Source organism: Pleurodeles waltl, chromosome 4_1 (genome assembly GCF_031143425.1).
Source record: "Pleurodeles waltl isolate 20211129_DDA chromosome 4_1, aPleWal1.hap1.20221129, whole genome shotgun sequence".
In the NCBI taxonomy this organism is placed as follows: Eukaryota; Metazoa; Chordata; class Amphibia; order Caudata; family Salamandridae; genus Pleurodeles; species Pleurodeles waltl.
In genome coordinates, this window is record NC_090442.1 from 392,835,134 (window position 1) to 392,850,910 (window position 15,777).

A 15,777-nucleotide genomic window follows, 5' to 3' on the forward strand; every position below is an offset into this window, starting at 1 on the left:
AAGGGAAAGTGGGAGGAAGGATGAGGAAATGTTTTAGGGAGAGAGAAGGTGAAGGTGGGCAGAAAGAGGAGAGGAAAGGGGATGAAGGGGAGTGGGCTGGCAAACGAAATAAGGAGACTTGACAGCGAGGCAGGTAAATGTGGAAGGAGGGGAAATGGGGAAGGAGGAAAGAGAGGAACGAAGTGAGGATGGGAACATAGTGGAGTGGTTTAGAAGGGTGATAGCTTTGTGGGAGACGGGAGAGAGAGAGAGAGAGAGAGAGAGAGAGAGAGAGAGAGAGAGAGAGAGAGAGAGAGAGAGAGAGAGAGAGAGAGAGAGAGAGAGAGAGAGAGAGAGAGAGAGAGAGAGAGAGAGAGAGAGAGAGAGAGAGAGAGAGAGAGAGAGAGAGAGAGAGAGAGAGAGAGAGAGAGAGAGAGAGAGAGAGATGGGGAGGACAGTGGGGAAAGGAAGGGACAGAATGAGATACCTAAGTGATGGGGATGCAGGGAAGGAGGGGTTTGTAGGGAGAGGGCAAGTGGGGTAGGAGGGCACCTAATAAGGGATAGGTTTTAGAGGGGGCAGAACTTACAGAGTTTTACTCCAGGGAATTCCACTGAGTTACATAAAAATTAAGCAGAATCTGCAAGTTCTGCGGGCGGGTGGAATCAGAAACGTTGCACTGCTCGCTCTGAATTTTGGCATCAGGAGCTTGTTCTGCATCATAAAATGCACCACGCGGCAGACCAGAGGGTGCTACTTCTTTCTGCTGCACAAGTAGATTTTCTATGTGAGTGGCAGCTTTCTCAACGCAAGTGGTCCTGACCTGCTACAAATCCCTCCACCACACCTCCGTGTTGAAAAATTTCTCCTCCTGGAGGTGTTCTAGCACCCAAAAATCTCACTAGGGGACCTAAATTCTCACTTACGCTTGCCAACTTAATGTTGACAAGCTGCTCGTAAGAAAAAACTCTGCCACGTGTCAGTTAGTGGAGTTTTGCCAGAACTACATGCTCCAAGCAGAACACGGAGTGGGCAATATGCTGTGAATTCCATCGGCGGAGCAGAATTTTTCGCCCACCCCTAGTTAGGTGTAAACATGAGTTGCTATTTACTAGTAGGTAAAGAAGGTAAGAGTGCAAGAACTCAGGCAACCACACAAAGTGTTATGAATGTGTGTATTGGCAGAAATTTGCTTACACCAACCATGGTCCATGTAAGTAAAAATGGTAAAGTGAATTGATACAACTGCAGCACGTTAACATTCATCCCATTTTTCACAAATTAGCAAGTTGTATGTGTGTTTATTTACCTTTGATTATCTTTGGGTTTAGCACGCCGACATGCTGTCTTAGGAAAGATAAGGCAAAAAGGCAGAAGAACAGGAAACTCGAAGATAATTACAGGTCAGGCAGGCAGGCTAGCAAGACACCTGGTGGTGGAGTTCTGGTTTTGCACATCCTACAACAGCCAATCACCGTATTTCAAGTCCCCTGCTACAACAGCAAGGCATTTTAACCAAAAGTGCCCATGATAACTCACCTAGAGCACCTTCATTCAAAAGGCAGTGTTGGACGTACCCTTTAGTTTTTTCAGAAACAAACCCTGAAATAGGCGTTATTTCTAAAGAAACAACAAAGCAATGTCCCTGGCACATTAGGAGCTTTCTCTCAGCACTTGAGGCCCATTTCTGTGACTTTCAATCTGCGACTGCATGGCAGTCATAAGCATGAAAAATATGTACCAGAAGGGTCGCTCTACACAGGCCAGCCTTCTGCAGCACTGCAGCTGGCAGCCATGTGGTGGATGAGATGTTGGATAAATGTTCCCGCAAGCAGGGCCAGCTGAGGCTGCACCATCACAAACTAAGCAGTAGCTCCACAGTTAACAATTAGGTGAGAGAAAAACTGATTTGGTGGAGAGTGACAAATTGATGACGGCAAGTGCCCTGCTTCCACCAAGCCGTAAACGTCACACTTGTTTGTGGACCAGTAAATAATCACTTAGTACCCTAGTTCTTCCACCATTACCCCTTTTGTTGGCTACCTTGCCAACAGCAGGGCAGAATAACATGCTCATCGTGTGCTAAATGCATCTTAAAGTAGGCAATGCCCTAGTCAAATGTTTGAGTTCATTCATTCATACAACCGTCCATAATAAGGATAGTTATGCGTAACTTATCTAGCAGGCAGGACAATATCAATCCAAGATGTTAGATTGGACAGAATCAAGAGGATTTAAACCGTGGCAGGTGTCCTGAAAGGTCTATGGAGGCTCTAGTCTTCTAAGGGGGTTCCCTGACAGATTTAGAGATCCTGGCCTGTCTTATGTGAATTCCTGTGATGAAAGTGCATCTGCCACATTGGCAGATGCTCTTTCATCACAGTTTAATGCCAAGTAGACAGCCATATGTGTGTTGGAATGGCTGGCATTTTTTTTTTTGCCTTTCAGAAACAAGCCCACTATCCCCCCCCCCCCAAAAAAAAGCAATTAAGTGTTCTGAAAAGAAAAATAGCAATAAGCCTGACATGCAGGACGTTTTCTCGCAGCAAGTCTGAGCTTAAGTTTGTTTTCCGGGCCCGGGTAAGTCATGCCCTGCGTGGCAGATCTGTGCAGAAAAACTCAGTGGTGGTGGCCCCGTCCTAAATCAGGGTGAGCCCCTGCGAGTAGATGGTCTTGTGGCTGACAGGCCCCTGGGCCAGGGGTTTCAAATGATTGCGTCAGTTGAGGCCCGTCCATTAGAATCGGGAAACTTCCAGTTTGGAAGGCCGGGACCCCTGCAAGTCCATGGCGGTACTCCTCCTGCCCTGGGCGCTAAATGACCACCCTAAGCATTACTTGTGTTGCAAGAGAATAGTCTCCTTTGACCAATAACACACAGGCATAGGCAGGGTTTTAAAACTATTAGACATGTGTAACAAGTTCAAATAATAGTCTGTGTGAAAGATGCGAAATTCTGAAGTGTTAATTTGGTGTCATCCTTAGATGATATTCCTATTAATGCTGTGCCCATGGATTTACTGAACACATTTGTATAGTAAGAAGGAATTCGTGCCAGATGTATGTATGTGATTATAAGTAGGACTTTGCAAATTTGCAGTTGCACTTGCAAAGTGCATGACCTTTGCAATACATGATGCGACAAAGCTAGTGTGAAATTCGCCCAACTCTAATGGGGGGGAGGAATAATTGTCCAGCTAAAAGTCGGTATTTCTTGGGTTTCTACCCCGGAAACCTACATTTTGCAGTTTTAGTGGCCTTCTATTTTTTTAATAACTTTGCAAACTTTGTAGAGTGGAGGTAGGTAGGCAACGTTTCACAACATCGCTGATACCCAAATAATAAATCAATATTATAGAAGAACAGACTGAAGCAGAGGGAAACACTGATCTCAATTTGCTTTCTCACAGAGTGATAAGGGCAACATATGAGGGTATAGTGTTATAGCGGCGTTAGAATATTTAATCTAATGATAGCAGAATGAACAGATAAAAGGCGCGAGAAACAAAGGAAAAACATCGAAATGTTAAAGGAGAAAGTAGGCCAGCATTTATAATCCTGCGCCACTGCATTGTCTTTAGTGAAACCTCTCACATTAAAGTGCCTTAATATACATTACAGACCAGAGTCGATTAAAACAGTAACTGTTGGTCTAGTGGTATCTAAACAAAATTGCAAACAAAAATGTAGTGCTCAAAAACACAGACCCAGAAAGTCTGTGATTTACATGTATTGCAATATGAAATACAAAAATGTGGTGACAAGACCTTCAAAAATTACCTGCTGTGCCTTTGACCATAATCATATCTTTACTTTAACCCCTCACCCTAAAGTCAGTCTTAAACCTAACCCTCTAACCCTAACCTGTACCTACACCAGCCCTTTCTCTAATGTTTACCCTAACTCCACCCCACAGGTAACCAACCCTAAATCTCACAAACACCCATCCATTACTGTAACCCAACCCTTACCCTAAACCTAACCCTTACCTTAAAATGAGCCCTAACGCTCACTCTACCTTAATCCCATCCCTTGTCCAATGCTAACACCCTAACAAGAACCCCAACCGTCACTATGGATAATCTTAACCCTTACACTAGCCACTCTCCTACCCATATCCTTCAGAAATACTCATTTACTTTAAATAATGTAAACATACATGTAAATTGTATGTTAATGTGATTGTTAAAAACAAGCACATTTTCGATTTTTAATTAACTGTTTTCTAAAATTAATTAGTGGCTTACTAAATTTATGACACAACTTCTATGCACCACAACTTTTTTACCACTATACTAATTGTTCAAACTGATTGGCCCTCTTCTGACTTCAGGCCCATGCCATTAGTGAGGAAAGGGGGGTGAGGGTCAGATACAAAATATTTTTGATTGAATAGTCAGCTACTAGCACATGAAGGTGTCCAGGTTGGCACCACTTTGACCCTATTTACTCAGCTTCCATTATTTAAAGCTGCTCTTCTCGTAGCATCCTAAAAGATATTACGCACCTTTTAATTCCATCAACTATAAAGCACATTCTGCCTAATCTGGTTGGCAATTCCAACAAATGTGCCCATTTCAGGCTCCTAAAAAATGTGTTGGTAATAATCTACGTGTTAATCTTTCACTAGAAGCCTGGGCGATTTATCTAATTATTTGAACAATATAATAATCTAAATATATTGCAGCTACTAGATACAATATCCCTACCAGCTTCGTTGCATTAGACTCCAGATGCAGATCGCCTATGAGAAATGTAACATGCATCAAGGGCACTGGGATGAGGAACATGTGACCTTTGTTAGCTACCTCACATTTTGGTTGCTTGTGACGTGTACAGTAGCATACACAGCCGTACTACTGGTGCAAAGCGATTCCATCTCCAAGGCTCTCTACTTCTTCACAGATGATAAGAACAACCATTATGCTAACTCAAAACTATGTCTCAGACACTACTTCTCAATTTATTCCATAAATTACTGTAATGACATTCTTCTACAGGCCACTCCCCTACATCTAAACTAACTAGGACCAATGCATAAACATTTTTGTGCACATACATATAAATTAGGTGCCTCAATAACACTGTTTGCATAAAAAATATGCTGTTACTCAATAAGGAGTTGGTGTAATTTTGCCTGTGTGAATTAAAATTTTCACCAGCTTGTTTAAATTTCCATTTGATCAAATCAGCTGACAGGTGTGACTTTGTTAGAGATCTTTAGTGAATCTACCAGCAAAGTTGGTGACCCCCACCAACTCATTGTAGGTTTTTGTGCATTCCCAAATCATTTGTGGGAAGTTCCTCACCCTAAAAACATAGTACAACACTCTTTTTCAGGGAGGAAACAAGGAGGGAGGTTATAAGGGCAGAGGTTTCTACATGGGGAAAATATATTTTCCGTGGAAAAACAGAAAAAAAACTTTACAAGTGCAAATGCATTCCAATGTCAACTTTTTCCTTGCAGGAACATTAACATCATAAATGTGTATATTCAGGTATGGTCATGCATCTCAGTACACCTAGGAGTCCACACCTATTACAGACTGCCATGAGTAATTGAGGTATTCTTTGTGAATTCCAAAATAGTATTCTTTCTCTAAATGTAGGAGTGCCTATTACCCTGATGGGAACAAATGTCTGATGTTGTTCTCAGTAGTTTTGTGATCTATGGTTTCTAAATATAACAAATACACCATGGGATGAACATTCTTTAAAATCATGGGTTTCGTGCTTTGCAGCAGTGACACTCCTAAGGTAAGGTCCATATTACACCTAAGCATACACCACTTTAGGAAAGCAGTAAGGGTTTGGGCTTTAAATGGGGGTAATGGTTAGCTGCTGTTGGTCATGTTTTACCTATTAGGAATGTGGAAAGAGACCTTTGTCTAAGTACAGCATTTTCCATATTTCTTACTACACTACTGCCATTATAGAATGCCCCATTCAATGAGGACCTACTCTCATCTCTAATGGACTGCAGCCCACCGCCAGGATATCTACTCAAAACCGTAACCTTGCATCCTATCCAAATATCCAAATCCCTACCGCAGGCATTCACAAACTCCCACACTCCATTCATCTTGATTATTATTCCTTCCAGCTGATGAGCTTAAACACTTTCCTGACTAAAGAAATAAGAAAGCTTCCATCGCTTTGAATAATGCCATGTGTGCTGATATCAACGAGACACTGAATGAATCCAGAAGGTATTTACTACACATACACAGGAACTTGCCAACTACTGCTCCAGCTGAAACTTACAGTATATCAGTAGGATCCCTGAGAAAGGGGTAATAAAAAAAACTTCAAGAATCTACAGATTTTTGAGCTTACACCAATTTGCTTCAAAAGGCCACATGTTGCCGGTGCACCTCTGTGGCACAATGGGTGTTGCAAATTAGAAGGTGTACACATTGTACCCAGTTATATGGGAATGGACAATAATGCACAAATAATGTGTGTTATTCTTCATTCCTGCATGCACAAGCATAACAGTTGTGCAGCTTGCTCGCACAATTGCACAAGGTTTCCCAAATGCAAACTGTAGGAGCAATCACCCATGTTTTGCACTGATGTCATAATTCTGTTTTGGGTGCAACAGATATTGCACCCAAAAACTGAATTTGTGGCTCAGTGTTGATCAGGTCCTAAGGGGCATTCTGTATTCTGGGTGGAAACTCCTATGTGTGCAGAAAAGGAGATTCCACGACAGGTGGAATATACGCATGCACTAATTTCACTAATATTCTTTGCCCCCTTTCCAAACTGCGTATCCCATGCTACTAGCTCAGGCAAAACTTGGTAAGAATGGTGATGGTCAATAGTGTGATATTCGGATCTGCATAGTCTGGAAAGTATTCCAGGGTACAGAAATGAGCCTGGAATGCAAAACATACCCTGCAATATGTTCCAGGGTGCACAAACTGGGATTTCACATCATTTGCCAACAAGCTCCCTAGTAGAATGTTGGTGGTGGTGGTAATACTCTGGGCAAGTAGTACAGAGCACGGACATGGGCAAACGGGCAAAGAGCACAAAATAGGTTAGAGCACAAAAAAGTACCACACGACTTGGAATGCATATAAATATGTTTCTCTAACCTTACATGCATGTTTTGCTTGAACAACATACCAAACACGATTAGAGCTAGGTAATTTGCAGATATTTTATTTTTCCTTTGATTAACTTTAGAACCTTTAATTCAAACCAATATCTATTAAAAGTCTTTCCTTCCAACACAGACCTATTGAAAAATTGAAATTTGGTGGACCTTGCTTCCTACATGTTCTCTCCTCTTACACTTGATCCACTAAGTTATATCTGCAAATATTAGTCAGACAAGAACTGAAAAATATATGTGAATGCCCACATGTTAACAACTTAGGAGCCACCTCATTTTTCCACACACTTGTGGGAGAGATATATTTTATTATGAGTTGCAGGATACTGCACGTACCATTTGTATGAGCTGTGACCATTACTCAGACGCAGACTACATCTCACACAACATCATTGGCAATCCAGTATTGTATAAATGACAGTTTTTTTCCAAAGGTAAGTTACAACACATACTAATTTTTTATCGGCCCCACTATTGCCTGCAATGATTTACTTTCACCAACCTGCCAGACACCTACAATCTGCCTCTCTCTCACTTGCACACAGTCCACCATCTGCAAAGCAAAACTGGGAGTCACTCATTCTCCAACATCGCACACAAGACAGGAAACGACCTCCCTCCCTCAACCTCATCCTTCTCACTTCTTGAGTTCCACAAGAAGCTGAAGACCTGCCTCTTTATATAAGCATCCTGGGGACCACACACCTACACCTCTGCCCAAGTGCCTGGATACCACTCAGGTGATTCGTGTTCTCTACAAATCAACATAACATAACTTTCTCTGAAGGGTGGTGGCATAGGACCACGAACGTAGACCATCTTCTGTGCTCCTTTAATCCCTGAGGACTCCCTCACAACAAAGAGCCTTGCAGACATCTACAGCTCAATAACTGCTAGCTGTGGTGCTAGGCGTACGGTTGCCCCTTCTAATGTGACCTTAATAAACGTACCAGCCAGTTGCATGATTCTCAAAAGACAAGCATTCTATTTTCCGACCTTTCTACTGTTTTTGGTCATTATCCAAAAAGTCTTGCTAACAGACTCCCAATAAAACAGCTTAAGGAGACGATATACGACATAAAGGAAATGTGTCATGCATGTATCCATTTCTGGGAATCTAGTGTCGTGAAGGCCAGGCACTTGCTCGGCTGTCCTCATCTGAACTCCGTATCAACTTCTCTGCACTGTGACTGAAAGGTGGGATGTTTGGCTTGACACCCTTAAGCTTACAAAACGAAGCATGCTTCATTCAGCACAAGGAAGGTCGCTTGGTGGCGCGCGGTGGAGACTGGCTGCAGAGTGCATGCTGTCACAGCTCTGCCGCAGACATTCGGATGCTTCATTTACCAGACAGCGTTTATTTTCTCAATAATTTAAGACAGCGGTACCAAGCAAAAGCATTATCACAAAAGTGCAACTTTTTTTCTCATTTCAGCAGAACTCTAATGAAGAGACATTTTGAAGTGAAAATCTCCCTCAGGAGACGCATTCCCTCCCCCCCCTACAAAAATAGCTTGTCAGACTTCATTCGATGGATGTATTACGAACTATTTACAGGCAGCCCCTCCGAAGGCTCGTAAGATGTGTTTAACGTTGTTGAAACACAGTTTGAGGCAAAACAGTAGCAAACAGCAGCAGACGTACATCACCGAATGACAGACCCAGGGTGTTGTGTCTCACCTCTTACATAACACGCAAGTGCGATTTCTCACAGTGCTACCTTGGCAACAAACTAAAAATATCTTCTTTTAAGTCTTATTAAAAAGCTCTCGCTGTGATTGTCTGGTGTCTGACAGCCTCCAGCCTGGGAACCCGATGCGTCAGAGCAGTGGGCCTGGGGGCCAGCCTGGGACGCCCCAGCAGAGAACTCATGGACAGCAGCAAGCTAGTTGCTTTTGTTTTCTCAGGTTTTTAAACTGGGTGCTAGTCAGACATCAAATAATTCATAATGGGAGTGTACAAAAATGCTAACTCATTCATTCGCTTCTCATGGCAGACATATACTGATATGTGAGCTGGGGGGGGGCAAGGGAATTGAAAAGAGTTACTTCCTTCGCCTTTATGGTTCCTATTCATCACAATACAAAAAAAGAACAATATCAGTACATTAGTTCAGCCAGGGTCACTGTGTCAATAAAGTGCTAACAAATACATTTCAATCTTCACACCCCATGCCTCGTTTTAGTTGTTATTGAAGGGTTGATGCTATCCAATAAGTGCAATTTTACAGTGTGGAATTTAAAGACATTAAAAAGCATTCAGAATTAAGGTGCAACATTCATTACCTGTAAATTGTACCCTCGCGTCCTTTGTTATATGAACATAAGCCCATCTTAAAAATATATTTGTGTTTTTCAATGACTTCAAGCAAGAGAAACATACTAGAATAGCAAAGAGCTCCTGGTGTCCAGGCACGTTCAGGGGGGGGCAGTGCAGGAAGGGCGCATGAAGGTACAGGAGCTGGTATTATTTCATAGTCTGGGTGAAGCAACTGGAAGGGGATGAGTGGAGTTTCCAGACTCTTTGCCTTGCCTCTTTCACTTGCTAGAATAAACAGAGAAACCCTGCAAACATGGTCTATGTGGACAGAATGGAAACTACTTTATACAGCAGAAAAAACAGGCTTTCAAAATGCATACAAATGAAAGGGAACTCGTCCCCTTCAAAAAGTGTAAAATTGGTTGTGTCTGTTTACAAGACAGCTCTATTTACGTTCGTGGTATTAAATAGAAGCAGGAGTTTAGCATTCAGGCGGTTTCAGGTACTTTCCTTTGCAGGCTGCAAGACCTCTTGCACAGGGGCCTCCATGTCCTCTGCCAGCCCTGCCTCAGAGATTGAGGCTGTCCCAGTCAAGAAAGCTTGAGCGTTGGCTGACGTCACTTCCTGGTTCAGAAGAGCTGAGGAGGAGCAACCCTTGTCTGGTGTCAGCACCGTTGACAAGCAGGGGAAGGTAGCCACAGCGGCGGCCGCTGCAGCGGCAGCCGCTGCCTGAGCTTGTATTCCAGGATACAGCAACGGCAGGGTGGCAGCGGAGGGATACAGGTACTTGTCCAGATTGAGTTTGTCCAGGAATGGCATGTAGGCCGCCGCTGCTGATGGGGAGATGAAGTAGAAGGGCAGGCAAAAGGGGGGTTGTTGTCCAAATGGTGCCCCTCCAAATCCCATCAAGGAGCTGAGCAGGGCTGCATCAGGCCTCATTGCCTGATCCGCAGCGATTACTGCACTGCTGGAGCAATCTGTTTTCAACCGTTTAGGGGGGGGGTCATCTGCAGGCTCCTGTTTGATGGAAATATTTTTGACTGCAGGACCTTTGCTGGAGCTACCATCAACATCAGTCTTCCCCTCACTTTTTTCTCCCTCTCCTCCATAGCCACTATCAGTATCGGTGTCATTCTCATTTTGATCCAAATTGTTTGTTCTCTGTATAACTGGCACACAGTTTGTCTGATTCTCCAGCTTGGGGCCATTTCTATCTTGTGGAGTAGCTACCCCTTTGCTGACAGAGATCTGTTGAGCTAGAAGTTGGTGTGTTGATAGGAACTGGGAAGAAGACAAGTGCAAATGGTTGATCAGCTGAGCACACCTCTGTTCTCTGGAGCTCCAGTTCTCAAACCGGGACAGGTATTGCAGGACCTCTTTGGCACACGTCTGAAATCCAGAATGAAAGGCGTCCAAGTCAGACTGCACTGGTGAAGTAATACCTCGTTCACCTGTGACAAAGGCCGTGGACAGAGCTTTGATTAGTTTTAAGAGACTTCAAAGGCACATCAAACAATAAAAGAAATAAGATACAACGCAATAAAATACATAAGCAGTGTTTGGTCATGTGGAAATTAGTATTCAAGCACATGTTTTTGAGACCAAGTATTGTGATACTGGCTTCTCCACTTTACAGCATGCTTTTTATGTGATACTTGGTTATGGTCAAAATATTTACAGGTTGTGCAAAAGGAAATGGAGAAAAATTGGGCTTCGACCTTGACTCCATAATTCACAGTTGAAAAGTGGAGCAAAGTTATCCTTTCCTTATTCTGAAGCAGAAAGACGTACCACAAAAACAATGTATTCCTTTTTCACCCCAGTGCAAAACATTCTTGTGTCCAGTGCGTTATAAGAAAGCAACTAACATGGTGCACAATGGAATTCTCAAGTTTTGCCATGGTACAAACCATTAAATGAGATGGGCGTAAGTTAGGAAATCTGCGTATCCTCAATCCTTACTTCATCAAAGCTTGAATTGAGTGGAGAAATCACCTACAGTAAGTGCTATGTGAGTATTAACATTAATGTTTACAAAAAATAAATACATGAAAGGTTATTTAAAAAAATTATAGAAAGGAAGGTTTACTCGTGTTGACGTGAAGGTGAGTGAGACAGAGCTGAGACATTCTCAGTGTATAAGGAAATGCCTATATGGAACAGAATTGCTGCTGCAGGCAGTGCCACCAACATTTCAACAAACACTGAGACATCACTGACTGGCACTATCGATTTTAGATCAAACATTCAGTAACAAATCACCGATGTGCATTTTGGTGGCAAGTCTGCACAACTGTGTGTAGTTCCTTGAATCTGTAACTTCCATAGAAGCATAGATTTAGGAAGCAACTAAGATCTGCAGGCTCTCTTGTTCTACCCACTTTCCTCTCTGGAGCAACGCCAAAGGCTTAAGGGCACTTAACAACAGTGGAGGTGAGAAGGGAGTAAAGCGATGATAAAGCTGAAAATATGCAGCAAGAAAAGTGTTGGTGGGCTTGGTGGGCCTCAACCACTGTTAAGATCTCAATACATATTCAGGGCAAGAGTGAGAAAACGTTGCTACCCATTAAAAAATGTAGGCTCATTTTGTTTTTCAGATTAACACGCTCCTTTGGAAATGGGGGCGGGGAATGGCATTTCCATAACAGCTGAATAAATATTTCATAGCATTGAACTCTTCCATAATGAGCAATTACAAGTTACACCTGGGAGATAGCTATCTCTTAATAAGAACTTGGTTCTTACTTGCTTAAAAAAGGCACTCTCTGAAGTCAAAACATACTTGTAATAAGAAAATGATGCAACTAGTTTTCTGTAACTTAGGAAAGGATGACTAGTTATTTGCACAGCGAGGATGCCTCTGGCCCTACAGGAGGCAAGGAAAACGTACCCAGTAGTACTGCTACGAGTTTTCAACAAAGTTTGAAGTGAAACTATATCTAGTTTTTCAGTCATGCTTCCCATGGTGGAAACGCGCTCTAGCTCCTGTGTTTTGTGCGACCTGGTGGTCCCCCACACCCTGAGCCCAGAAGCCACTGTACCTGCTACTCTATTGACCACTACAGTCCTGCAGCTAGTGATGTCAAAGTCACCTCATACCACGCCACCATACAACACAGCTGCAAGAAAGGCCCGTCAGAGCTTCAAAGAGGAGACAGAGTGTGGGCTTCAAGGCAGTGTGTGTGCCACAAGCAGCATTGTTAGCTTTCTGAATGCAGCACTTCACAGTCTGTGAGTGTCTAACTGGACCTGGAGCTAGTGCTACTCAAAACAAGGCTGTGCCACACAGAAAAAGACAAAAACATGGTAGGGCGATGGGAAGAAGGCTTGAAGTTTCCGAATAAAAACCTACAACTATATAAACACTGAGAAAAGTGCAAAGAGAACGAGTGACAAAAAAAAATCATATGACTGGTATATGGGAATGAAGAGGAGACAATACTGCTTGAAAACACATTTTAAAACAAGCACACTCTCTAAAGAGTGATTTAATACAAGGGATTGGGGAGCGGGTGGAAACACGGGACCCGGGCAACAATAAGTAAAACAGGCATTGAGGGCAAGTGGGCAGGTTATCCCCAAAACTTCCAACCATCAACCTGTATTAAATAAACAATATAATATCCAACTGTGTATAAAAAAAGATATTGTAAGTAACTTTGCTGTTCCTGGGAACTCGAGCCTTCATGTGATTCTGGAACTCCTCAAGTGACCTGCAGTAGCCTTGTGTACAGCTGGTGACTTTATCCCAAATATAACATGACATAATATTCATTTATCTGCACTACCGCTGGCACAATCTGTAACATTGTTATGGAATGTTACTGCAGCTACTACATAAAGTGTTTTCATTTAGTATGTTCTTATACTGACAATTACAAGTTCTGGAAGCGTGGTAAAAATGAAATTAAGGGCCCTGGTGAAGCCCATGAAGTGCAAGAAAGTTTGGTGTTATTAGTGGACAAATGAAGTACCAGTGTTTGAATAAATAAAAACATATCTAGGACAACTATTATCTCAGTTTTAGGAAAACGAGCTGTCCCTCTGTTCCTGGCACTGATTTTGCCAACTCTGAGGCCAGTGCCAGGGGTCGCAAGGGGCGAGCTGGGAGTCGCAGCTGCGCCCTCTGGCCACCCCTAGATGACAGTTACAAAGAAGCAATAAGAAGGGGGTATGGAGCTAAGGCGTTATGTAAACTACTGGAGAGATAGGACTAAATCTGGCCATTCAAATACATTGGTTTTGTAAATAATGCCCTTACCCTGGAGGCTGCCTCTCATTTAAAATACTACCATTGTGTTCACAGTGCCCTTCTGATGCCTGTGGGCCTTTCTTTTCTTATTATGCTACCCCTGAAAGATTCTAGGTACCTCTTGTTTAGGCTGAAAGTCTTCCTTTGTAGTGTATGCCTTTGTGTTCATTGAATCAACAAAGTTTGAAGTGAGTCTATATCTGAGTTTTCCAGCCATGTTTCTCAGGTTACCAGACACATTCTTATAAACTAAAGTGGAAGCCCGCCCTAATCCCTGTATTTTGTGAGACTCTATGCATCTGGTTGCAAGGGAAACGAGAAATACTACTTGAATGTAAAGCTTGGAAAATATTGGTTACACTGAAGAAACGTGGTCTACTTGTTACATCGTACCCTTGACACAGGTGTTATAATCTAGGATCTCGGCTAGCCCCCCCATACGCACCCCCCACCCACCCATCCAATGAACTGCACAGTTCCCTTCAAGTCATGTTACCTCTCAGCGTCTCAATTAACTGCTAAAAGTGCAAGCGATTAAAGATATGCTAAATGTGTGTTATGCCCTATGCGGTGATCATTAGCATTTGCATACAATAATTGCACTGTGGGAATCCCTCGGCAGACCCGCGCTACCGCGTCACGCCAGTCTCCGGCCATCCTTCAATGACTTACCGTTTGTCAAGGCAATTATTTTCTGGTGCTGTTGCTCGGTTAAAGCCGTCAACGCTTTCAAGTGCTTCAAAGTTAACTCCAAAACGACAGCCTTTTCCAAATGCCCCAGTGTCTGCAATTGCAAAGGAGGGAAGCCGCCAGTTACCTCACATGTCTAGGAGAGCTTTTTTTCTAGAAACAGCAACTGCCTGCGCTGATGCACTTTTTACAATATACTCCATCTAAAGCTTTTTTTTAAAACTGCCATTTGAACTGTTAGACATAACATTCATTCGCCAATACATTTACAAACATCAAAGTCAGGATGCAGCTTGTGGCATATTTCTTAACAACAAAACGTAGATGTATCATAGTAGCCCCAGACCTTACAGATAATTACCCAGAGAAAAATGTAAACCCCAAAATTGAACACAAAAAAACAGAAGCTTACCGTCAACTTCAAATGCTCAGGTAAGAGATCTTTCAGCTGAGCAATACATTCATTGATCCTATCGCGCCTTTTCTTTTCAATCAATCTATGGGGCAGTTTGTACGTTTCCTAAAATTAATCAAATGAGACAAACGCATTACCTAACGGTGGGGGCGACGGACGGTTTGGAAGCAGAGGGGTTCCCACGCACTTACGGGAATGCGGGGCGACCTTGCCTACTGGCAAGTTGTCTTGCACAAAACTACCTACGTATTGCCAGGAGGCCAAATGAAGGCTGTTGGCTACGGAAAGGTATGCCGTACCTGGCACTGTCCACCCACAGGTCAGCAGCCAAATTCTGAAAGCGGCATGGTTACAACATATAAATTACCTTGCTTTCATCGCGCTTCATCCCTCGCTTGGGCTTGCACATGTACAAGGAAGGGAAGTCAACTCTGCAAAGAAGTACAAACCACGTATAATTAAAACAGATTTGCCATTTGCGCGCTCCCCGTGTCTCAATCCCCTTTCCTGGCAGAAGGCGCTGCGTCCTTACCCAATGAAATCCCTGGGCTCCAGCAGCTGCCGCTGCTGCAGGTGGTGGAGGCCTTCGTCCATGTTTAGCCAGCGGCGAGTGGCGCAGGTCCGAGGCTGGTGGTCTTTGGCGAGCTCCCGGGTACCGTGCACATCCAGACTTCTGCAGTTTGAAGTGAGAACCGGTCTCTCGTCCCTCCGCCCTCAGACTGCTGCTTCTGCTTTGCAGAGAAAATAAATGGCTGCAAAAGTCACGCGAGCGGCACACACGCGCCCCCTGCTGGCTTGAAGTCGAGACAGACAGAAAACACAGACACTGGAACAAAGAATTCCTCCGTCTCCGACAGCTCTATTTCGAGCAGGGTCTAAAAACACTTAAACTTGTAAAGATATTTGTTGCACCATTGAAAATTTGTTTATGAAACAGTTGTACAGTCGTATGTATGCGTCGTTTATTCGTAGTTCAGTTGGTCTCCGATCGAGCATTTTGGAGAATAACATCTGCAAATCCCTGGTGTCTGTTATCAGGCGCAAGGTGCCAGTTAAAAACAA

The 15,777-nt window shown here is 43.2% G+C and overlaps 1 protein-coding gene across 1 annotated transcript; it reads right to left on the bottom strand.

Annotated features, from left to right (window-relative positions):
• Positions 1-7,130: 7,130 nt before the first annotated feature.
• BHLHE41 (basic helix-loop-helix family member e41) lies at positions 7,131-15,440 on the bottom strand. The gene is made up of 5 exons (XM_069228599.1): positions 15,248-15,440; positions 15,083-15,146; positions 14,713-14,820; positions 14,283-14,394; positions 7,131-10,809 (listed from the first exon to the last, which is right to left on the bottom strand). Exons 1-5 carry the CDS (start codon positions 15,307-15,309, stop codon positions 9,857-9,859), a joined length of 1,299 nt encoding a protein of 432 aa, XP_069084700.1. The 5' UTR covers positions 15,310-15,440; the 3' UTR covers positions 7,131-9,856.
• Positions 15,441-15,777: the final 337 nt, after the last annotated feature.